The sequence below is a fragment of the Ananas comosus genome, linkage group 21 (assembly GCF_001540865.1).
Source record: "Ananas comosus cultivar F153 linkage group 21, ASM154086v1, whole genome shotgun sequence".
In the NCBI taxonomy this organism is placed as follows: Eukaryota; Viridiplantae; Streptophyta; class Magnoliopsida; order Poales; family Bromeliaceae; genus Ananas; species Ananas comosus.
The window spans coordinates 268,934-292,036 of record NC_033641.1 but is presented as its reverse complement, the minus strand read 5'-3'; the positions used below and the strand labels follow the sequence as shown (position 1 = coordinate 292,036).

Here is a 23,103-nt window from a genome sequence, read left to right as displayed (position 1 = left end):
GTGATGGGATATCTCCCTCGTTGCGGGATGTCCCCACCAATTTTGTGCCCCATTTTCCGTCGCATTACCCCCTCGCTCTCTCTCTCCTCTCTCTCTCTCTCCCCACCTCGATCTCGATCGAAACCCTAGAAATCGGATCCCCCCTCGCCATTGCTCTCCTCGAAGAAGAAGAAGAAGAAGAAGAGGAAGAGGGGGAAGAAGAGGTGGACGACGATGTTGAGGGTCGCAGGGAGAAGGCTCGCCTCCGCCCTCGCATGGCGCCCGAGCACCGCCTCCTCCGTCCTCGTCTCCCGCAACCCCATCAACGCTTCCGACCCGCCCCCTTTCTCCGTGGACGATTCGAGCTCGCGCGACCTCTCGAATCCCCTCATCGCCTTCCGATCCGGGCTGCTTGGTGCTCCGAGAGGTTAGGGCTTCATCTTTTCATCTCTTTCTTTCGATTTGGATCCTGCTCGTATCGGGATTTTCTAGGGATTGGTTGATTCGCTGCTTTTGTGCATCAAATTTGATTAATTTATGCCCAATTCGTTGTGCTTTTGTTCTGATTGTAGCTATTGATGCTTTTTTATGCTTCTCTTTATGATTAATTTATGCATGTAGTTCACGAACCGCGTAATATGCCACTTTGTTCCAGTAATTTGAATAAGAATCTCTAATCCGTTGCTGAGAAATGGTAAATATGTGCTCACGCATAGTATTGGTAAATTTGCCCATGCTTTTGTTCATCTTCGTTCAGAAATGGTTTGTTGTTGTAGTTGATGGCATATGTGCTGTGTCACTTACATCTTTCATTTTCCTTCATCTCATTTACTGTGTTAATCCCTACCAAAGCATAATCTAATTGAATAGAGAGAAATCCAAAATCCTAAATTTACCCTAATTGGACATAAGCGCAAACCCGCTCCTTCATATGGTTGGGTTTGTTTTCTAATTTTCCCAACATTTTCCATGTTTTCATATGAAGCCCCTGTGGATTCAATACCTTGCAGCTTGATTTATGTAAGTTGATTTCCACTCACCCATAAGTCCGATTATCAGATTAGCTTGAACTTTCGCGCATAAGTCCCTCTGGGTGAGCCATTAACGCTCAAGTTTTTATCATATGAATTTAGTTCACGCATAAAATGTCATCTTGATTCAATTTCACGTTATTTAAATTAAATTCTAGATCCTTATGAGAACAGTAAAAGAAAAAAAAGGAAATATAAAGGACAGGTGTGACATCAGGCATAAACTGATTTTCATCGGTTAAACAATATTTTACATTATTACTTGCAAAGATTGTTTCACGTTGTGGAGAAGCTCCCTAAATGTTGAGTTACACTCATTAGAGCCGTTCCAAATAAAATGGATTTGGTCCGGATCTTAACTTCGGAATAACCGCAGAATATGAAATGGACGGCATATGATGTTTCATCATTTGATTCAATCGACTCAACTGTCAACGTTATGCTGGATGCACAAAATCTTTTTCCTTTGTAGTTGTTACAGCTGCTATTAAGATAGATCTAACCGAGCACATGCTTCTAGTGCTTGAGTTGACATTATTGCATTTATGACCGATCATTGTAGATGATCACTCATAACCTTTATTTCATATATATGTTCTTGCAAATTAGTGAATTTTACTTGTTTTCAAATTCCCCTAGCTGTAGTTTTACTTCAAAGTGAAATGTGTTTTGCTTTTTGTTAAAATAGAATGCATAATTATCCTGGATTGTTGCAACTTAGTGAATATTGCTCATCTTTCTAATTTCCCTTACTGTAGCTCTAGTTCAAAGTACATGTGCTTTGCTTTTTGTTTAAACTAGCAACTAACCCGTGCAATGCACGGATTTTAATTTTATCTTTTAATTACATCTTTTATATAATATATAATATTAATTTTTACATATTAAGTTTTTTTAATATCTTTTTATGACAACTTTTATATAATATATATTAATTTTTTCATATTAAGCTTTTATTATTAGAAAAATTATTGAATCAAATTAAAATAATACTATCATGATATACTAATAGAATGTAAGTAAATAATTTAAAATAAAAAGATTTTAAAATGAAGAAGTAAAAAGGTTCAAATCCATTAGAAATTTAACATAATTATTATTTATATATAATTAATCTTATTTCAAATTCTTTATGACTAATTTTGTAAACTTATTTTTTGAAGAATTTTAAGTGACTAAATTTGGAAAGTAATTTTTTAGAACTTGTGAAGCATGATTCATATTATGATTTCTTTAAACTAAAAAGTTCTTGTTATTGTGAATAATTAGTCATGTATGTTTATCAATTATTTTCAACAAATCAATCAAAAACTTAAATATAAATATCAAACATACCTCCCAAAAGTAATTATTGAGTATTTCTTGGGATAGGGGCAAATATTTATGCGCTCTGAAAATTTCAATACTATGACGAAATCCAAAGATAGTGATATGTATCCTGAAAAAAAAAAGAGAAGATAATATATACATTACAAACAGACCAAATCATTACACGTAATTATTTTCAAATTTTGAATAAACTTGCCTTTTGTAGAAAGATGGTGCATAAAGATAGAAAATAAGTCTGTCTCCATCTATCATACATATGGATGATAATATTAATAAAATAATGGCATTCACTTGTAATACATATATATGGATGATAAAATTTGTAACGTTTTAGATATTAACTGTGAAAGATGAATATACCTCACAATCAAAGAAAAAAGGGAAAAAAAAATAACTGTTGTGCGGTTAAAAAAAAAAAAAAACTGTTGTGTGGTTTAGGGAAAAAATAACTGTTGTTTGGTTAAGAAAAAAAAAATAACTGTTGTGCAGTTTACAAAAAAAAATAACTGTCATACGGTTAAGGAAAAAAAAAACTGCTGTGCAGTTATTTTTTGGTACGTGTAGTTATGCTTATGATAAGTGCGCATGATAATGATAATATATATATATATATATATATATAAAATATTTGTGAACTAAAAAATATATTATGATAAGTTTAAAAAATATATATTATGATAAGTGCGCCACGTGGTACATTAGAACTTTTCATGTAAGTGCGCCACGTGGCATCTTATGGTTCAATTGGAACCATGCTTCCAAAATTAGATATATATATATGATAGTATATGATGACTTACTCAGCTTTTGAGCATAGCATGAAAATTTGTATCAATGCAAACTAACCAAGGGCATTGTCATAGTAATTATTATATGTCAATGTGTAAGTGTCAATGTGTAAGACAAAATGCCCGGATGCCTGATTCTTCCCAACTCGACGTTTCGCTTGAAGCTGTTTCCTCTTTTATTGTTTGAACAACTTGTTTTATGTTTATTAGAAATATGATTTATTCATTACAAATATGAAATGTTCTGTTCTAGACAGTCATGGACGCTGTGGTAGAACATGCTTATTTTTGGATTATGGTGATTAGCATGTCGCATCGAGAAAGTTTGATTCTGGGAGTTGTATGATTTCCTCTTGGAGGCATGTACTATATTATGGTCTATTTTTCGTCTTAGAAAATTGTTTTCTTTGTACTTTCTCATTGTTGATAGCTTTATCTCTCATATAATAAAAAGCTATTGTATTCAAAATTCCCATGTTGTACGGCAATGAAATCTTATTAGCTATTTCCAACTCAGCAAAAAGATGGGTAATGACCTGATGTCTCAATATTTATCCATGAAGAACTAACTACTTTTAACAAACATGGAAGCCTAATTGCGAAGATAGAGCTTATTTTTGCCAGCTTGCAGTTTTTAAATGCATTTGTTCTCATTTAGTTAGGAAAGTTGATGTACATATGGAAGTGAAAGGGTTATCTAAGATTTTGCTTGACCACATCTATTAAAAACTTTTTAGCTGGTCAAGTTTTGCGATGAGATCCTATAATCTTGGTTTTATCTTTTCGTAGTTTACTTTTTAACCTGATTTAGCTCTTCAAATCATAATTGATTCCGCTGAATAGGAAGAGTTCATTCTTTTAAATGACATCGGGCAACAATTTTAGTTCTCCATCTTTTTGAGATAGTTCTCTGTTGTAAATACTGACTATTAGCTGCAGGCTTTGCCACTGAAACCCTTGTCCCAAGGCATGGGGGGGACCTCGGCCTGGCCGACCTCCCAGCAACTGTGGCAGCTGTGAAGAATCCTAGTTCCAAAATCACTTACGACGAGCACAACCACGAGCGGTACCCTCCCGGCGATCCCAGCAAGCGCGCCTTTGCCTACTTCGTCCTCACCGGTGGCCGCTTCGTCTACGCCTCCCTCCTCCGCCTCCTCATCCTCAAGTTCGTCCTGAGCATGTCCGCCACCAAGGATGTGCTCGCCCTCGCCTCCCTCGAAGTCGACCTCTCCAACATCGAGCCTGGGGCCACCGTCACCGTCAAGTGGCGGGGCAAGCCCGTCTTCATCCGCCGCCGCACCGAGGAAGACATCAAGCTCGCGAACACCGTCGACCTGCAGTCCCTTCGGGACCCGCAGCCGGACGCAGAGCGGGTGAAGAATCCCGAGTGGCTCATCGTCGTCGGCGTGTGCACTCACCTCGGCTGCATCCCGCTCCCCAACGCGGGCGACTTTGGAGGCTGGTTCTGCCCCTGCCATGGCTCGCACTACGACATTTCCGGAAGGATCCGGAAGGGCCCCGCGCCGTACAACTTGGAGGTACCCACCTACACCTTCGTGGATGAGAACAAGCTGATTGTCGGTTGATCTTACTTAGCCTACCTACACCATCACTATGTTGAGTAGGTGAATATGTTTTCCTTCTTAAGACCCCTTTTTGCATGCTTGAGATAATGAACCCTTTGGCTCTCTCTTTTTTAAAACATTTTTAAATATATATAAGCCAGTGTTATTCTGGTTTTGAACTCTGGAATAAGTGTTGTCTCATGTTTCTGGCATATTGCAACTGTGGTAATTATCAATCACAAGTGTTTTTGTATTTATGTTTTAGATGTTTAATTACTTGAATTTTTAGCAGCTCTTCTGTTTCTTACTTGATGGCATTTATGTTTGGTTTGGTATCTCTTGGTTTTTCATAACTTGTGAGAAGGATTATAAGATAAACATAAACTTAGCAACTTAGACATTTCCTCGACATTTACATGCTCCAAGAAAGTGCAATAAATAGTATAGTATACATGAGCTAGGCTGGTATACTATCGGTAGCACGGAAGCCTCCGTGCTACCAAGTTGTTTTCAATGATGCGGCTTCCAAATCGACGATCGGCTCCGTTAGACTTGATCTACACTATTAAAAATATTTGCAAACTAAATTTCATAATTTTTCGACATCATTTGGCTAGTGATCAAAATGTCTCAAAATTGACAATTTTAATGATAGATGTGATGCGTTTGTGAGTTTAACAGTGTAAAACAATTCAAATATGGTAAAATTTTTATAGATTTTTTTTTCACTATTTAGAGTAAAATCATCACATCTCATCTTAAATTCAAGTCTTTTATCATTATTTTTTATGAGATTTTTATTTTCAGCCGTTCATTTTAGACTATTCGTTTGATAGGTAAATGATACCGAAAAATTATGAAATTTAGTTTTCAAATATTTTCAATAATGTAGATCAAGTCTAATGGAGCCGATCGTCGATTTGAAAACCGCAACATTAAAAACAACTTGGTAGCACGAATGCCTCCGTGCTACCGATAGTATACCAGCCTAGCTCTAGTATATATATTATTTGTTTTCATAAGAATAATATTACGTTTCACCGATTGCGCGGATCCAGTTACGACTTAATTTTTTACCTTTTAGGGGCTGTTTGGTAGTACGTGGTTGTACCTGCATTGTTTGGCATTTCATTTGATATATTTAAATCTAGCTACTGCTTTAGTTGAGAACAGAAGGCTCAACTTCAGTATTGGAACAATTTTACTGCAGCAGTCGAAGAAAATAATTTTAAACAATCACTTTTTAAATATAATTTTTTTCAACATTTGAGAGAATTTTTGTTGGATCGTTGGTGCTAATCATTAATTCTAAAAGCTCGATTTGTTTGAAAGATAGAATCAATTTATTTGAAGTATGCAGATTAAAATATCAATTCCAATAGCTTTTGCTACTATGACCTTCCCAACCATGGAAACCATCTTTTTTTTCTGGATCCATCTCACCTCAATAATGCGACCTTAACGCCTACGGGTCTCGACTGTGATTCATCGCTTTGAACATGATTCGATCCAATTCGACCTCTCGTTATTTCGACTGTGATTCATCACTTCGAACATGATTCGATCTAATTTGACCTTCTGTTATTTCAAATGTGATTCGGTTCATTCTAATCTACCACCATGTGGTATGGTACTGACCCTTCGAGCCAACAATCTCACATTTTGGTATATAGAATGATATATAAAATCATCCTATAAAATATAAATTATCTTTAGAGTAACATAATGCGTATACAAAGAGTATGGCTATGATGCTTTTATGAGTATGATCGCTTTCGTACTCATAAGCTGTTTTCGATGATAGAATTTTTAATCAATGATTCATATCATTAAATATTATCTAGAACATTTAAAATTTCTAAAAACTAAATTTTATAATTTTTTAACATCATTTACCTTACGATAAAAAAAAATCTCAAAATTAACAACTTTTAACAGCCGATATGGGATAGTTGTTAGTTTAACAGTGTAAAAGTCTCGAAATAGGTTGAATTTTTTATAGAAAATTTTATTCACTATCTAGATAAAGAACAATAACTCCGATATTAAATTAAAGAATTCAATTCTCTAATTTTAGGAGGTCGTTCGATTTTGACCGTTCATTTTATATAATCTTGATAGACTTTATTATAATTTTAAAAAATTATGAAATTTGATTTTAGAAGTTTCAAATTTTCTAGATCATATTTACCGGTATGGATCGTTCATTCAGAAAATCTATCATCGAAAATAACTTATGGGTACGAAAAACTCTATACTCATAATAAGAGTACAGTAATCCTACTATATATATATATAGAGTGGGCTGGTATGCTTATGGAAGCACGGAGGGCCACTTTGTTTTCGATGTTCGGACTTTCGAATCGACGATCGGCTCCGTTAGACTTGATCTACACTATTAAAGTATTGAAATTAATATCATATGTTTCACATTCATCTTGGCTAGTGAATCAAACTAGATCTCTCAATTGAACAATTTTAATTGGTAGATGTGATGCATTCTAAATTTAACGGTGTAAAACAATCTAAATCAGATGAAAATTTTTATAGAAAATTTTTTTTCTATTTAGAGTAAGATCAATATTCTGATAAGATCAATACATCTGATCTTAAATTCAAGTTTTCTATCATCTATTTTATGAGATTTTTATTTTCAGCCGTTCATTTTAGATATTCGTTGATATGTAATGATACCGAAAATTATGAAAATTTAGTTTCCACAATACTTTTAATATGTAGATCAAGTTAACGGAGCGATTGTCGATTTGGAAGCCGCATCATTGAAAACAACTTAGTATGCTACGATAGTATACCAGCCTAGCTCTATATATATATTAATATATATATATATATATATTATATATTATATAGAGCTAGGCTGGTTACTATCTATAGTCGAGCTCCGTACTATAGTTTGGTTTTCGATCTTAGGGCGTTCAAATCAACGATCCCACACCGTTTAAAACTGATCTAGGCTATTTAAAGTTTTCTAGAAATAAAATTTATATTTTTTTCGACATAGTTTACTCTATTGATCAAACTATTCAAAATTGTCAATTTTCAATGGCTATTATGACGATTTGGAGTTTAACGGTGTAGAAGAATCTAAATTTCTTCAAATTTTGATAGAAATACTTTAAACTATATAGATTAAGGTTAACATTCTTGATCTTAAATTTAAAAGTCCTATACTCAAATTTTAAAGATTATTCAATTTTCACCGTCCATTTTGATATAATTTATTTACTAAGTAACGAGTATCGAAAAAACTAAAATTTTATTTTCTAAGAAACTTCATATACACCTAGATCATATTAACGCGGTGAATCGTTGATTTGAACGCCCTAATGAAACAAACACTATAGTACCGGAGCTCGGGTACTATAGATAGTATAGTAGCCTAATTCATATATATATATATAATATATATATATATATATTCTCAATGTACATACTTTCTTGTTTTTAAGTGATTATATTGTTAAAGATAAATTGTCGCATTATGTGTGACAACAATTGATTAATTGGTTTTGTCTCCATTTTAAGACGATTTTAATGTCTCACTTTCATGTTTGTTGCGTCTTCTGATGATGATGTTTTCGTAAGGACTAAGAAAATGCGACAAAAACATATGGTGATTCCAAAATGTTATCACGTAACATCAAAAATTAGTACATAAATTAGTACATAAAAAAAAAGCAATTATTTCTTAAATACTGTAACTAAAAGGCTTTGATTTGATGTGTACTGTTTATTTTGGATTTGTCAAAGGTTTTTATCAAACATAATTTCTACAAGAAAACTGGTTTTTTTTATATGTAAATAATTTTTGAAAATTTTATATCTGGTGATCTAATTTTTTATAAAATTTATCTACAAATTTAATATTATTAAGTTCTCGATTAGAATTATGTACAAAAAAAAAAAAAAAAAGTACTGAATTGTTCGTCGCTCTTGTTCCGAAAAGTGTTAAACAATTCATCTATTTAAAAAAAATTAATAATTTATATAGTTAAANAAGCAATTATTTCTTAAATACTGTAACTAAAAGGCTTTGATTTGATGTGTACTGTTTATTTTGGATTTGTCAAAGGTTTTTATCAAACATAATTTCTACAAGAAAAGTGGCTTTTTTTATATGTAATAATTTTTGAAAATTTTATATTTGGTGATCTAATTTTTTATAAAATTTATCTACAAATTTAATATTATTAAGTTCTCGATTGGAATTATGTACAAAGAAAAAAAAAAGTACTGAATTGTTCGTCGCTCTTGTTTCGAAAAATGTTAAACAATTCATCTATTTAAAAAAATTTAATAATTTATATAGTTAAATAGAATAAAAAATTAAAAAGTGATTTTATAATTTAGAAAAAATAGATGTAAAGGACAATTTTATTCCTATTAATAATAATATAAGATAAAAGATTGTCGGGTACGTTGTCACATTTGGTTGTTAGCTCATGTCATTCATAAGGTACAAAAAAAATAAAATTAAAAAAAAAAAAGCAACTTTATCATAGAATATTTTGATATAGACCCCTCGACTATATTTCTTTTATTAAGGCTTTCGCAACTTTTAAATCTTTTAAAATCAAATAATTTTATTAAATAAATTTTAAAAACTTATTATTTTTTCAAATTTGGTAGTTTAAATTATTTTTTTGTAAAAAAGTTAAATTAATAAAGTATAATAGCCAAATGAGCAACAAATATAACAAAATTTTTAACTTAGTTATGAAAACACTTGATTTTTTTAAAAAAATTATAAAACGAAAAATTGTTGAGTGGTCTATTTTCAAATTACCTAAAACTTTATTGGTAAAGACGCATAGATTTTTATCATAGGTTAGGTTAGGTTACGGGGCTTCGAGCTTTCGATCTACTTCTTCTTAAGGGATAAAATTTTAATGGAGAGCTCCTTGATGGAAATAATAATCCAAACTTAATTTAAAATTTAGTTAGAAATCGAGTATATCCAGATTATATATTGATTATATTTAAAAGTTTATGCAATTAGAATAAGATTTGTAATTATCCAAAGTAAAAATTGAATTTATTATATGTTATAACTTGATAGCTATATATAGTTAAACATAAGTTAATTAGATGAATAAGCCAGAGTAAACATGACTACATAAGACCGAGGGTGTTGTGTAAGGTGTAATTAAATTTTTTTTTATTAATAAAGTATTAGTTTATTTTTTTTTCTTTCTTCGCCAATATTTTTTTCTTCATATTATTTTATTCTACATAATCGGCATTAGTATAATTACCGATTCCAACAATTTGTATCGGAGAAAATCACGCTTCCAACACTTCTCAACGACCGCCTCGTAGGGGAGCCTTTGATCCGTTATCACATGTTAATTTTACTTTCATTCAAATGTATCTTTGATCCTCTAAGTATTAAAATTCAAAAAAAAAAAAAAAAAACCTGAGAGGAAACGATTATAACTCTTGGTTAGAGTCAAAGCCGGTCATTATCAGGGACGGGAGCTTCTCAATGAGCTATCATTAGCGAGCTCCCCACTGAAGTTTCTTTTTCTTTTTTCTCTTTTTTTAACAGCTTATTACTTGAAAAAAACTTCAATAAGGAGCTCTCCAACAACGCCTCGTTAAGAAGCCCCGATCTATTGCCACATGTCATTTTTATCTCTATCCAAATATTATAATTTTTTTTATCTAAAATTTAAAATTTTTTCTGAGCTTTGGTTTACAAACTACCATCGAACTATTGTATGAAGGTAAAATTGATATATAATAGCGAATCAGAGACTCTCTGATCGGGCGTCGTTCGGGAGCTTTCCACTGAAAGTGGATTTATTTATAAAATTATAATATTATGTATTTTTAAGAAGAGTTTGTTAGGGTGTGGGACCCACCAGCAGCTTTAATTTCAGTGCACAAGATCATGCCTAGATTCCAGAGAAAGCAATTCAGGTAGGGGCACACTTGTTATTATTATAAACACTTTTTTTTTCCCCCAAAATTTCCTCATTTATTTGGCTTATTCAATTTTTTGTTTTTTATTTTTATTTAATTGTTGTTGTTTTTTTTTTTTTTCAAAGGAGTTACATGTCACTTTCCATTAGACAGCAACTTTAATTACATTTAAGTGGAGGTGTACCAAAAAATTTCAATTGTAGGGCCCCAAACTTTATATCATTACTTCTAATTCTTTTTCATTTATATTATTTTAGTAATTATATTAAAAAAAAAACACGCATTTTAAATTTGAATCTGTCGACATATCCAGTTTTGAATATTTCATTTGAATTATGGATTTAACTTTGAATTCATGGTCCAAATTTTAACTTCAAGCATAAATTTAGTTCCAATTTGAATTCAAAGTTGGAATTCCATTATATGATTTGAATTTGAATTATAAACAAATGCCCTACAAAATAATTGTGACTTATTTACAAAAGGGTGCTTGCATATTTTTTTAAATAATTCAAAATTACTGTAAATTTATTGTGAAAATAAAAAAGAGCTCAAACATATGAATTTCGGAATTTGCTTATTATTGTCACAGTATATGATTACGGCACGATGAAATTACAAGATATTCAAACAAGCTCTGAGTTATTGATTTTTGCAATTTTTAATTGCTAAAAATTGATCGAAGCTATTAAATTCAACAAAATCGCCAGCAAATTTCAAAAATATATTAAAAAATTAGGAGAATACGTCGACAAAAAAAGAAGAAAAAAATATTGAGGGAGTCATTTCAAAATCGCTATAGTTGACGGGTGTCTTCGTAAACTTATATTAAACAACCTTGATATAATAATATTTACATTTATTATTATTATTATTATTATTATTATTATTATTATTATTATTTGAATAAATATTTAGTCAAAAATGGATATCTCACGAACACGGTGTTAAGCACATGCTTCTCCTTTTGCACACCCCCTCAACATTTTTCACAAATTTATTTTGGTCCTTTTTATTACTCAAAATGTCAAGTCGCGCTTTTGGTCCTCAAACTATGAAGTATGTAACATTTTGATCCTCAAACTTTAATTTATTAAAATATCTAACTTAAATTTTATTCTATGATTCAATTTAGTTGACTAAATATTAATATTCGATTATATGAAGTGACATATCAGTATTGTGATTGACGATAATGCAGAAATTATTAAAATATCATATTAACAGTACGTCAATATTTAGTCGACTAAATTGGACAGTGAGACTCAATTACACAGAAATTTTGAGCCAGAAATTACAGCAAATTTATTTTTAATATAAATAAAAAAAATTTCTCTCTTCATCATAATTGATATTTTTGGCAAAATTAAGAACCAAATTTCTTAAAATTGACACCTTTATGGCCTGAATTAAAATTCGCGTCAAATTTCCGGGTTTAAATTTGTACATTTTTGAAGCGTAGAAACAAAACTGGGTACTACCCAGAAAATAACATAAGTTTTAGGGACCAACATGCTAAAAGACCAACCCTTCTCTCCACCGACGATTTTCAGTGTAACGGGGATACAATATATAAGCCTCTTGTGGGCCCCACATGTCATACTCAACAAGCCGTGACATATAACTGTTACACCGAAAATATTCCTTTCCTTTTTTGTTAGGTAACGAAGTTGACCTCCGATCTATCACAATTCATTCCGTGTCACCTCCTCTTTCTTCGTAAAATTGCACATAAGCCCCTTAAGTATATAGTATTTTGATACCCACCTTTGGACTGGCCCTTTGTTTTTTTTTTTTTGTTAACACCTACTTAATTTTTAATTAATGAAATTAAAAATTCTAACTTATCAGTAATTTATCAAATTACATAGTTTTAACTCTTTTTTAGTGTCTAAGGGATAACATAATTATTATTAATATGAGTTTTAATTTTACTAACTAGAATTGCTCAAATATCAGTATTTATTTTTTATTTTTTAATAATTTTTTATATTATAGGAGTACAGTGAATTATTTACAATTTGTTTATCTAAGATATTTATTTGATAATAAAAAATAAAATTACGAAAACGACTTTTTAAAATTTTCAATATTTTTAAAAAATTCTTATATCGAAGCATATAGAATGAATATTTAAAAAAATAAAAAATAGTAACGATGCTGAACGAGACCTTAGTTATTAATTATTAAATATATTAATTTTTTTAATAATTAGTGATTAGAATGAATAAATTTGACCAAATGATTGGTCAAATTTAGTGAAATTTCAAACATAATTGACTATAATCACTTACGTCAAAAAAAATCAAAAAGTTTTGAATTTAAAAGAATGAAGTTGACATGTTGACATGTTGTTCATACATTTTTATGTAAAAAAAAAAGAAAAAAACAAAAAGATTGAGAGGGCGATTTCACAATTTCTTACAGTTGAGGGGCATCCGTGCAATTTTACCTTCGTCTTCCTCCTCAGCTCTCACCTAATAAAAATCTCTCTTTCTACGAAAAAGCCTCTCTCCAACCACTCTCTCTCACTCTCTCTCTCTCTCTCTACGCGGACACCTCACCAAACCCTAGCCTTTATTGCTGCGTGGGGGGAGGGATCGAGTCTCCCCGAGTCATCGCACACCCACCTCCAATTTCCCCACCCCAATTTGGCGGTGATTTGGGTGAATCATGGGGTTTCGCGTGTGGGTGCTCTCGATTTTGATCCTTCATGGTGTTTTTGCGCGAATTGGTGTCGCGGAGGGGGAGGGGAGCCACCGCACGGAGCGGATTTCAGGTGGGTTTTGGGGGGGCATTTTTTTTGTGTTTAATTGCTTCGATTTCGAATTAGGGTTTCGTTTATATCGTTACCTTTTAGTTTGTTTCTGGTTGATTCGGCTCCAAATTATGATTTTTATGGATTAATTCGCTTAATTAATCGATTTGTAGCAAGGGGTTTAGCGAGCTAATTGTGCTCCGTCGTTATGTTTTAGGGCTTTTGATCTAATTGTGAGAAGTGGTTATAGTAATACCTCTTCGATTAACAAATTTGGTGCTATTAAAATGTTTAGATTTACTATTATTTGGGAATTTGATGTGAAATTTCCAAACTTTGCAGGGTTTTATATATGATATTGCCTCCCCTTTTGGGCTGTTCATTAGATCTAGTTTTTTCTTTTTTGTGACATTTTTTTGGTGCAATTTAAGGTTTGAGGAGGATGTGGCACTGAAATGTGATTATATATGTTCATTTATTTAATTAGATTTTGTCTTAATTTAGGAAATTTAACATTTTGCAATTTAAAGAACAATTACACAGGGTAGTGTCCTTGTTTTCATACAAAAATTCTAAGTGTTCCTAGTATTTCCCTTAACTAATTCGTATAATCGACAATTCGGAAAAAAAAAAAAAAAAAAAAACATAATTTTTCTGAGAGCCAAATGAATCTTATTTCGCGTATTCTCCTGTTCTTTTCCTCTTTAGCTGCCGCAAATCTAGTTCTTTAGTTAGAGGAACTTCAAATTGCATGTTACATTCCTTTTCCATTAAATGATTTCTAAAGTAGCACATTTCCATTTAGAAATGCGCAACTATTTATTATCTCAACTCAGTTTGTCCACCAAATTAGCTCAACAACAAGATTAATTAAGCTTGAGTTTCTCAATTAGTGTTTTAATCATTTGGGTTCTCTTTGTTAAGGCTTATATGTTTGCATTAACACCTCAAAGTTTTCAATCATAGGAAGCGCCGGCGATGTGCTCGAAGATGACCCGGTTGGAAGGTTGAAGGTGTTTGTGTATGAACTTCCCAGCAAATACAACAAAAAGATCGTGCAAAAGGATCCGAGATGCCTCACGCACATGTTCGCCGCCGAGATCTTCATGCATCGGTTTTTGCTTTCTAGTCCGGTTAGAACCCTCAATCCGGAAGAGGCCGACTGGTTCTACACGCCTGTTTACACGACTTGCGACCTGACCCCGAATGGACTCCCCTTGCCCTTTAAATCACCGCGAATGATGAGAAGTGCAATAAAGCTTATTTCGACTAGTTGGCCTTATTGGAACCGAACTGAGGGGGCCGACCACTTCTTCGTTGTTCCGCATGATTTTGGGGCCTGCTTTCACTATCAGGTGAAACAAATTATAACGGCTCTCGTATGCTTTTTGCAGCTTTTAACTTCTCAAAATTATGTCAAATATGGGCGCCATCGAGAAAGTTACAGATTCTTTGGAATTTTCTGAAACCTAAAAATATGTTAGGAAGGGTTTCGAATTCGAAAAACTAAATTTCAGGAATTTCCGTGTCCAAACGATTCTCCTTTCTCGATCTAATGAAGTTGCTTATATAATCATTACGCTGCCGATTGTAGGAAGAGAAAGCAATTGAACGAGGAATCCTCCCGTTGCTTAAACGTGCGACACTCGTTCAAACTTTCGGGCAAAGCAATCACGTGTGTTTGAAGGAGGGCTCCATCACTATACCTCCTTACGCCCCGCCACAGAAAATGCAGGCCCATTTGATTCCTCCCGACATTCCTCGTTCTATCTTTGTCTATTTTCGTGGTTTGTTTTACGATGTCGGGAACGACCCCGAGGGCGGCTACTATGCAAGGTAAAACATCTAATTCTCTGTAGATATCAAATTATGTGGCGTCCGCTTACTCTTTTATATCATTTTGGTAAATTTGTTTAGAGATTCCGACTCGAACTAATAAAAGACGAAGAGTTAGGTGACCAAATTAGTAGCTCAACTAACTTATCATTAAACTTTTGGAATTATTTAACCACCATGTCCCCTAGAGCATATGTATCTAATCATACTAAACACTAACTTTTGGCACCAAAAAAAATTTGACTTTTACAGAGGAGCGCGAGCGTCGATATGGGAGAACTTCAAGAACAACCCGCTCTTCGACATCTCGGCCGACCACCCAACTACCTACTATGAGGACATGCAGCGGGCCGTCTTCTGCCTGTGCCCGCTGGGCTGGGCCCCGTGGAGCCCGCGGTTGGTGGAGGGGGTCGTTTTCGGGTGCATTCCCGTCATCATCGCCGACGACATCGTCCTCCCTTTTGCAGATGCTATCCCTTGGGAAGAAATCGGGGTATTTGTCGCCGAAAAGGACGTCCCGAACTTGGACAAAATCCTGACATCGATACCGACCGAAGTTATACTGAGGAAGCAGAGATTACTCGCCAACCCTTCGATGAAGCAGGCCATGCTTTTCCCGCAACCGGGTCAGCCCGGAGACGCGTTCCATCAGATACTCAACGGGCTCGCCCGGAAGCTTCCGCACGATAAGAGCATATACTTGAGCCCGGGCAACAAGGTTCTCAACTGGACCGCAGGACCCGTGGGAGATTTGAAACCTTGGTAGAGGGAAAAAAAAGGGTTCGGTTCGAAACTCAGAAAAAAAAAGTTTAACTGTTACTACTATACTCTTACCTGCCTAAGTTTTAGTTTCAAGAAAGTGTAAATTTTTCGTTTCCGTTGAGAAATTCTTTGGTGATGTTGTCATATAGCTATGTGGAGATTAATCTCTCTCTCTCTCTCTCTCTGTCTCTCTCTCTCTCTCTCTCATGTTGTATGGTTGTAATTTTGCGTATAAATGACACTATTTCGAAGATCAATGTTATTACAAAATATTACATTTTATTTGTCCATGGTATCAATCTTAGTGGTTTCATTTGGTGGTTCAATTTGTCTCATGCTTTCTCTCTTGTCATTGTGTGTTTCTGATGTTACTATTAACTTTTTACTGACAATAATTGTGTGTTGTTGAGGAAGCAAATCAGGTTAGAAAAATACGAGATTAGAATCATCCAATTAGTCCTTTTCTACATAATCTTCTTAACATGCTATGTGATCATCATTGTGTTCAATTTCTCTCTCTCTTTAAATTGTGTGTGCTATGGCAAGAGCTATTCATTTTTGAGCAACCGAAAAATCGCAAAATTTAATAGATAAAGTCACCAGCATATTGTCAGCATTAACATGGATACAATTACATCAAACTCCTCTCTCTCTCTTCTCACTCTGTGAGTGAAGAGAAACAGAGAAAAGGGTAATGGTTCACATCATTAGGATGTGATGAATATATATAGATATTTATATATATATATATATCCATGCTGAGAGTAGTTTATTTGAAAAACTCTGGGTGACACCAGAAGAGATGAATCAGAATCATCAGTGACTGAAGCAGCAGCCTCTTTTGCTCACTCTCACTTCTTTTGTGCTCTCTCTTTCTCTGTCTCTCATTCGTCGTCGCCGAGCGCATACTGCTGCAGCAGGGTGCCGCAGACAGGGAGGGGCTGCTCTTTGAGGAAGCCGAGGGGGTTGGCGTAGCGCACGTTGGTGGCGATCCCGCTGTCCTGCGTGAGGAGGACGCGCGCGCGCTCGCGCCCGGGAGTCACCTCGGAGCACCCGGCCAGCGGGCTGTCCACCAGCACCACCTCGCAGATCTCCTCCTCGTGGTTGTCCGTCAGCGCGATCTTGTACGTCCCGGTCTTGTCGGTCACCCCCTCCACCGCGTGCTCCACCGCCCCCGTCGCAAAGTGCTTGCACTCCAGCCGCACCTTCGCACCTACAATAACATCACAACAACATACAACAACAACAACAACAACAACCGTTACGTACTTTCCTTAAAAGCTTAAGCAGCTAGAGAACAGAACAGTAGTTTAGTATTTCGTATAAACGAAATCGAGAGGACGTTCAGTTCAGTTCAGTTCAGTTCAGTTCATGTTTGTTCGAGACGCTGTTATAACCTTCGATGTACTCGGTGGCGCTGGTCTCGAATCCAGCGCGGCACGTGTCACAATAAACGCGGCCCTCGACGACGAAATCGGGGACCGGAGCAGCGAATGTGGAGCCCGCGAGGGCGAAGAAGAGAGCGGCGACGACGGCGTGGAGCTTGGCCATTTTGAAATTCCCTCCTCTTGGTTTTTTTTTTTTTTTTTTTTTTTGTTCTTTCCAAGTAAGTTTGAATTGGAGGATTGGGAAGGGAGAGAGAGTTTGCAATAGTAGTAGTAGTTAAGGATTAATTTTTTGAGGCTGGCTTAGCTTTGGGATTAACTTAGTGGGTGGAATTAATAAGTTGGTGCAAACCTGTTTTAGCATGGGATTTGTGTGGTGGAGAGTGGATTTAGAGAGAGAGTTTAGTGTTTGACCAAGTTTAATGGATGGTTTTTAGTTGACCATTTCTCTCTCTCTCTCTTATGGTTAGAGATGTCAACGGATCGGATGCGGGGCGGATTTTCAAGCACCCGAACCGGAACCCGACTTCAAACCCAAGATCCAAACCCGACGGGTTTTAAAAATTCATATTTAAACCCGAACCCGACCAAAAATCCAAAACCCGAACCCGAACCCAAACCCGAAAATTTGAACCCCAAACAATTATTTTTTTTTCAATATTTCAAAATATATTATATTAAATCTAAATTTTTAAAATACAAATTCAAATATAACATCAAATTTTTATATATATATTATATATAATACAAAATAAATTCGGGTTCGGGTCGGGTTCAGGTTCGGATCGGGTACAGTCAAAATCCATATCTGAATCCATATCCATCGGATTTTTATTTTTAATATCCATATATGAATCCATATCCATTTAGCATCGAATATATCCGTTTCATTCGGGTTCGGGTTCGGATAAAATTTCGAGTGTCCATACCCATTGACATCCCTACTTATGGTTAGCATATTCTTTGGGTATTTACAAATTATTCACATAAAAATGCATGAATAAATAATTCTTTTAGTTCACATGTTTACCTAGAAGGCTATGAAAATTTTGTGTACTTTATAATGGAACATATGAAACTCATCTTATACTTGTATCAGAATAATACATGACCATTTAAAAACACAAAGCTTCTCATTGGATGATTAATTAATATCATTAATAACATTTCTATAGGCATAGCTTCTATACATTTTTCATTTTTCACAAAAAATTATGAACCGCCCATTAAGATTGATCAGCAGTTCCCAGGACCGATCTCAACAGATCAAAATCATAGAAGATTAGGGAGCTAAACAACAATTTCTCTCTCTATCAACTCAGAAAAAATAAGTAACAAGAACAGCCATTTATTTATGCAACATTAATATTAATAATATTAGTAAGCTTTGACACAACAACTACTTATGCCAAACCACATCAGAAAACAAAAATACATTTATGATTAATTGGCTAAACAAGCCAAATTTCAAATACAAATTCCCTGTTCCGAAATACATATTTTTGCGCTCTCGACCAATTCGCACATCAAAATTTGCTCTTTGTGATCCGCAAAAAGAAGAACCGAAATACGTAAAAAGTGCTCGCTACTCCTCGACCTTGATCTTCTTTCTCTTCTTCTTCGCGGACTTCTCGGGGGTAGACCCCTCGGCCTCTAATGCGGTGTTCTTAGTCATTTGGCTTTCTACAGAAGCATGAGAAGAAGAACGGCCCGAAAACTTTTCGGATATCTCAGAAGGCGCTGTTGCAGCCTCGTCCCTCTTCTGCTTGTATTTGTCAGAAGATCCTCTGATTTTTTTAGCAGCACTTTGTGCCGAAGCTAGGGTATTATGAGACATTCCTTCGGCCCTCGAAACGCTTCCGTGTTTTGACGGGGTTGTAGAATACCGGGACATGCTTTTTCTGAAAGAACCTGCGACATAATGAAAAAGAGTAGTCACTTGTATCTATCGCAACTCGGGTCGAATCCCAACCCAGGTTCGCCAACTTTAAACATCAAGCTATGTAGGATTTGACAATCACATTTACGTCAGGTTACAGTTAACAACAAACCCAAAACTCGAACTTACCCATAATATATCAGAGAAGGTGAGAGTGATACCACAATACACTCATCAAATTTTAGATTAGAAGAAAATCATCGATGGAAAAGATTAGCCACTGCTTAGTATTCAAGAGAATGAATGAACTTCGAGTTCTTAAACATTTACATTTGTAAACTGAACCGATCAAACCCAACCCATCTCAGCCCATCCTCAACCCACCGCAAGATCCAATTGGTCGGGTCAGGTTAGGGTTGAGTTCGAGTTGACCTTCAACGCAACAAAACCTAGTGGAATCACAACTCTGATTAAAGGGCAAGAAATTTTCACGAGGAGATCCTGTTAGATGATCATAAGGGATTGAATGACATCAATCCCAACTATGCTTCCAATCTAACCATTCAACCAACTTTTGATAAGAAATAATTTTTCTAAATAAAGAAAATGGGTGTAATTGAGTGGGCGATGGAGATAATAAGGACATGGGACAGCTTCGGAGCCGATTTCATTCGATCATCGACGAGGAGCTCATCATATAATTTTTGTCCTAATGAGAATAAGTAAACAGTCCAGAATTGAACATCTATCTGATACGATTTGAGTGCACTTTAAATGGTCACAAATTGAGCAAAAATTTGGGAATCAGCATGATAGCATTGTTAACGAGATTCATTTGTTAGCGGAGTACTTACCTTCGGATCTCTGACTACTTAGATTAAGGGCACCAAAACCAGGTTTCTCCAATTCTTCTGGTTCTGGATAATGGACTAAACAAACACGGCGTGAAATCTTCCCCACTGGAGCAGCAAATAAATAAAGCAAGGCATATCAAGATTAATTGCATTAGCTTAGAACCAATCAACAGATTACTAAAAAACAATGTTGAGTAAAAGAAGAAAATTTATGCCTGGTTTCTTATTTCTTGAGAGAAAAACTTCCCAACGTGAAAAATAAAGGGAACAGCAAATACTAGTATTAGCACTTTGAGGAGATACTAATTAAAAGTCTTAAACATGAATGAAAATGCCATTTTGGTGACTTAAATATTTTGAATTCATATGTTTTTTTTGCCGCATATTCATATTATAATATCTGTTGAATATAAAAATATAAAAACACCGTTCTCTGGTAACTTAAGCTTTTTGGACAAAATCGGTTGTTTAATTTCATTTAACATGATATCAGAGCAGGAGAGAGATTTTGAGTCTAGCCAGGCTCCTTGCTTCGTTTAATTTTCTCTCATTTAATTTAATTTCGCGTATTGGACCTATCAAAATGTCTCGAGCGAGCCCAAACGTGACGAGGAGTGTTGAATATAAAAATACAAAAACACCGTTCTATGGTATCTTAGGCATTTGGAGAACAACGCTTGTTTCACATTCTTTAACAATGTCATTGAAATATAATGCAATAGTCGGACACTGAGCACATTCGTATGCCAAAAAGTGGCAACAAATACAGATGTGTTTATGTTAATCCAATGCTTGCACTAAATGGAAATAAAAACCTCAAAAAAGGCACAGACATATGGCCATCTAAAGTTCTTCTAAAATGTTGATTGATAATCGTAACTCATTTGCCTGAGTATTAATTCCCAAGAATACGTACCAACTTTTGATTCTGTTCCTGAAGAAAGGAAGACGGCTGCATCTGGTTCCTGGGCTTGGAAGCTGATAAGTTCATAAGATTTCCCTGTCATCATAAAGAGGATTAATCTCTCTTTTCACTACCCTTTCTGTCTTTTGGTTTCTTTAAGATTTAGGGCATGTTTGGTCCTGTTGTAAGGCATAGTGCAGTTCAATGAACTATTGTTTTAGTAACACTCTCGGAGAAGAACTATAATGAAATCCTCCTAACAGATTTCTAAATAAGAAGCTCCAGTTTGGAGCTTCTACTTTTTGACCTAAAAAATCACTTTTCTACTACCCGCCACAGCAAAAGCTGCCATCTTTTTTGTTTGCCAAACACCTTAATAGAGGTGAATGCAGATAAAAGCAAAAGTTGAATCCACGCCAAACAGGCACTTACGGCCTGGCCTACTGGAGCTTTTAGTAAGTGCTTTTGAATAGGGCTCGTTTCAATGAACGCCTACCAGTTTTTCTCACTACAACACGGCTATGAAGCTCAAAGTGTAAGTTTCAAATCGAAGCTTCCACTTTTGGGGCCTAATCTCAGCTATGCCGGAGCCAGAATTTCTAGGCTTTCCGTTTTTTGCCAAGCAACCGAAATCCGCCTCTTGAGTAGATAAGCAGCTACTCCAAAAACTAGGTAAAAGAGGTACTGATTACTGAATCGATCAACACTATTGCATTGATTTCACAATCATCCCAGAAATTCGTTATTCCTACAAGTAGCTACCAAAGCAAATTTTTATTGCCAAATTATACACTCAACAAATTATACACTCAACAGAACACATCCATGAGAAATTTAAACTAAAATCGGAAGCATTTAAAATAAAATTCTCAGAACCCATTCTCACCAGAAGAGCTCTCGAAGCTTCCCAACTGCCCATCGCGGTGTAGCTTCAACGAAAGCTCTTTCCCATGGAAATCAGAGGGCTGTAACTGCATTGTAAAACGACGCGAACATTACAATCCCTATATAAAACATAGAAACCCATAAAGATGTATTCGTAAGCGCATTAAGGACAATTAGCATTACTTGGTTGATGGGCCACTGAATGAGCCAAAGCTCAGTCGAGTCCGATGAAGAGATGTCGAGGAGCGGCGCCTTCGCATCCTCTTCAAAATCCGGCCCCGGGTTGTAACTAAAACACCCAGAATTGCCACAAAAATTACATACTTAAGATCCAATTAAGTAGTATAAAAATAACATTAGTTACATTACTACAACATAAGCTCCTTAGCACATATTAAACCAAAAAAAAAAAAAAAATCCAAATTTGCTTCAAAAAAATACAACCGTTCTCAAAAAAATCAAACTGTTCTGGCATTAAAAAAAACAATCAGATTTTTTCAGATAAACTGAAGCTTTTTAGGTTTTTTTTTTCCCAATTTAAGAACCAGAGAGGTGAATTTGAAATCCGTACCGCCCTTCAGAAGCCTCCATTAGAAGCTTGCTTCGGAAAAGCGCGTTGCGAAGCCTCTGCAACAGAAGCCAAGCAAATCACAAAAAATTCACACAACAAAGGGAATTGGGGAAACAACGAACAAACAAAAACCGAAACCCTAAACGAAACCCTAACCCTACCGAGAGAGAGAGAGAGAGAGAGAGAGAGAGGGAGAGAGAGACCAACACAAGAAGAGAAAGGGGAGAGAGAGAGATTAGGTTTAGGGTTTTGACAGGTTTAGGGTGGGCATGGAGCGAACGAGACCGGTCGAGTTTTTTTTTTTTTTTTTTCTTTTTGTGTTTTTTGGATAAGCGGAAGTAATTAATTTTAATTTTTTAGCTCCCAATAGAGGAAAAATTACGCCTGCTCCCTCTCCTAGTGCTTTTTACATTTTCGTACTGAAAGTGACGGCTTGTAAGTAAAGCTGAAAAAAAAAAAAAAAAAAAAAAAGAGGAGACGGCCACATCAACCATTCACGTAACTTTGAGATTTGTGCCATCACGTGATAGACGGCGAGGTAGAACAATAACGTATATTATTTAAATGTTACAACTTTAATACCGCAAAAGGAGTTAATGAAAATCGTCCTCTAATTTTAAAAGAACAAAAA

General features: G+C 34.9%; 4 protein-coding genes across 7 annotated transcripts; 2 read left to right on the top strand and 2 right to left on the bottom strand.

The window, feature by feature from the left end:
* On the top strand, positions 52-4,965 carry LOC109726584 (cytochrome b-c1 complex subunit Rieske-4, mitochondrial-like). 2 transcript variants are annotated; one of them, XM_020256256.1, is made up of 2 exons: positions 52-406; positions 4,061-4,965. In XM_020256256.1, the coding sequence occupies exons 1-2, from the start codon at positions 214-216 to the stop codon at positions 4,711-4,713; spliced, it is 846 nt and encodes a 281-aa protein (XP_020111845.1). In that variant the 5' UTR covers positions 52-213; the 3' UTR covers positions 4,714-4,965. The 2 variants fall into 2 exon arrangements, with proteins under 2 accessions (XP_020111845.1, XP_020111846.1); XM_020256257.1 differs by having other exon boundaries at positions 54-406; positions 4,067-4,965.
* On the top strand, positions 13,166-16,284 carry LOC109726552 (probable beta-1,4-xylosyltransferase IRX10). The gene is made up of 4 exons (XM_020256194.1): positions 13,166-13,417; positions 14,363-14,751; positions 14,991-15,232; positions 15,485-16,284. The coding sequence occupies exons 1-4, from the start codon at positions 13,312-13,314 to the stop codon at positions 15,996-15,998; spliced, it is 1,251 nt and encodes a 416-aa protein (XP_020111783.1). The 5' UTR covers positions 13,166-13,311; the 3' UTR covers positions 15,999-16,284.
* LOC109726553 (pollen-specific protein C13-like) lies at positions 16,577-17,698 on the bottom strand. Its single transcript, XM_020256195.1, has 2 exons — positions 17,392-17,698; positions 16,577-17,207 (listed from the first exon to the last, which is right to left on the bottom strand). Exons 1-2 carry the CDS (start codon positions 17,543-17,545, stop codon positions 16,879-16,881), a joined length of 483 nt encoding a protein of 160 aa, XP_020111784.1. The 5' UTR covers positions 17,546-17,698; the 3' UTR covers positions 16,577-16,878.
* Positions 18,723-22,746, bottom strand: LOC109726872 (mediator-associated protein 2). Of its 3 annotated transcripts, none has more exons than XM_020256702.1 (7): positions 22,727-22,746; positions 22,473-22,528; positions 22,085-22,190; positions 21,903-21,987; positions 21,029-21,112; positions 20,113-20,217; positions 18,723-19,290 (listed from the first exon to the last, which is right to left on the bottom strand). In XM_020256702.1, the coding sequence occupies exons 2-7, from the start codon at positions 22,490-22,492 to the stop codon at positions 18,965-18,967; spliced, it is 726 nt and encodes a 241-aa protein (XP_020112291.1). In that variant the 5' UTR covers positions 22,493-22,528; positions 22,727-22,746; the 3' UTR covers positions 18,723-18,964. The 3 variants fall into 3 exon arrangements, with proteins under 3 accessions (XP_020112291.1, XP_020112290.1, XP_020112292.1); XM_020256701.1 differs by lacking the exon at positions 22,727-22,746 and adding an exon at positions 22,634-22,687; XM_020256703.1 differs by lacking the exons at positions 20,113-20,217; positions 22,727-22,746 and having other exon boundaries at positions 22,473-22,627.

Excerpts from the sequence above, each read along its gene's own strand:
- LOC109726584 (XM_020256256.1), top strand. The coding sequence starts at position 214 with ATGTTGAGGGTCGCAGGGAGAAGGCTCGCCTCCGCCCTCGCATGGCGC. Across the intron at positions 407-4,060 it reads GCTGCTTGGTGCTCCGAGAG|CTGCAGGCTTTGCCACTGAA; the intron begins GTTAGGGCTTCA and ends ACTGACTATTAG.
- LOC109726552 (XM_020256194.1), top strand. The coding sequence starts at position 13,312 with ATGGGGTTTCGCGTGTGGGTGCTCTCGATTTTGATCCTTCATGGTGTT. Across the intron at positions 14,752-14,990 it reads GGGCCTGCTTTCACTATCAG|GAAGAGAAAGCAATTGAACG; the intron begins GTGAAACAAATT and ends TGCCGATTGTAG. Across the intron at positions 15,233-15,484 it reads GAGGGCGGCTACTATGCAAG|AGGAGCGCGAGCGTCGATAT; the intron begins GTAAAACATCTA and ends TGACTTTTACAG.
- LOC109726553 (XM_020256195.1), bottom strand. The coding sequence starts at position 17,545 with ATGGCCAAGCTCCACGCCGTCGTCGCCGCTCTCTTCTTCGCCCTCGCG. Across the intron at positions 17,208-17,391 it reads CGCCACCGAGTACATCGAAG|GTGCGAAGGTGCGGCTGGAG; the intron begins GTTATAACAGCG and ends ATGTTATTGTAG.
- LOC109726872 (XM_020256702.1), bottom strand. The coding sequence starts at position 22,492 with ATGGAGGCTTCTGAAGGGCG. Across the intron at positions 22,191-22,472 it reads ATGGAGGCTTCTGAAGGGCG|TTACAACCCGGGGCCGGATT; the intron begins GTACGGATTTCA and ends TGGGTGTTTTAG. Across the intron at positions 21,988-22,084 it reads TTCAGTGGCCCATCAACCAA|TTACAGCCCTCTGATTTCCA; the intron begins GTAATGCTAATT and ends TTTACAATGCAG.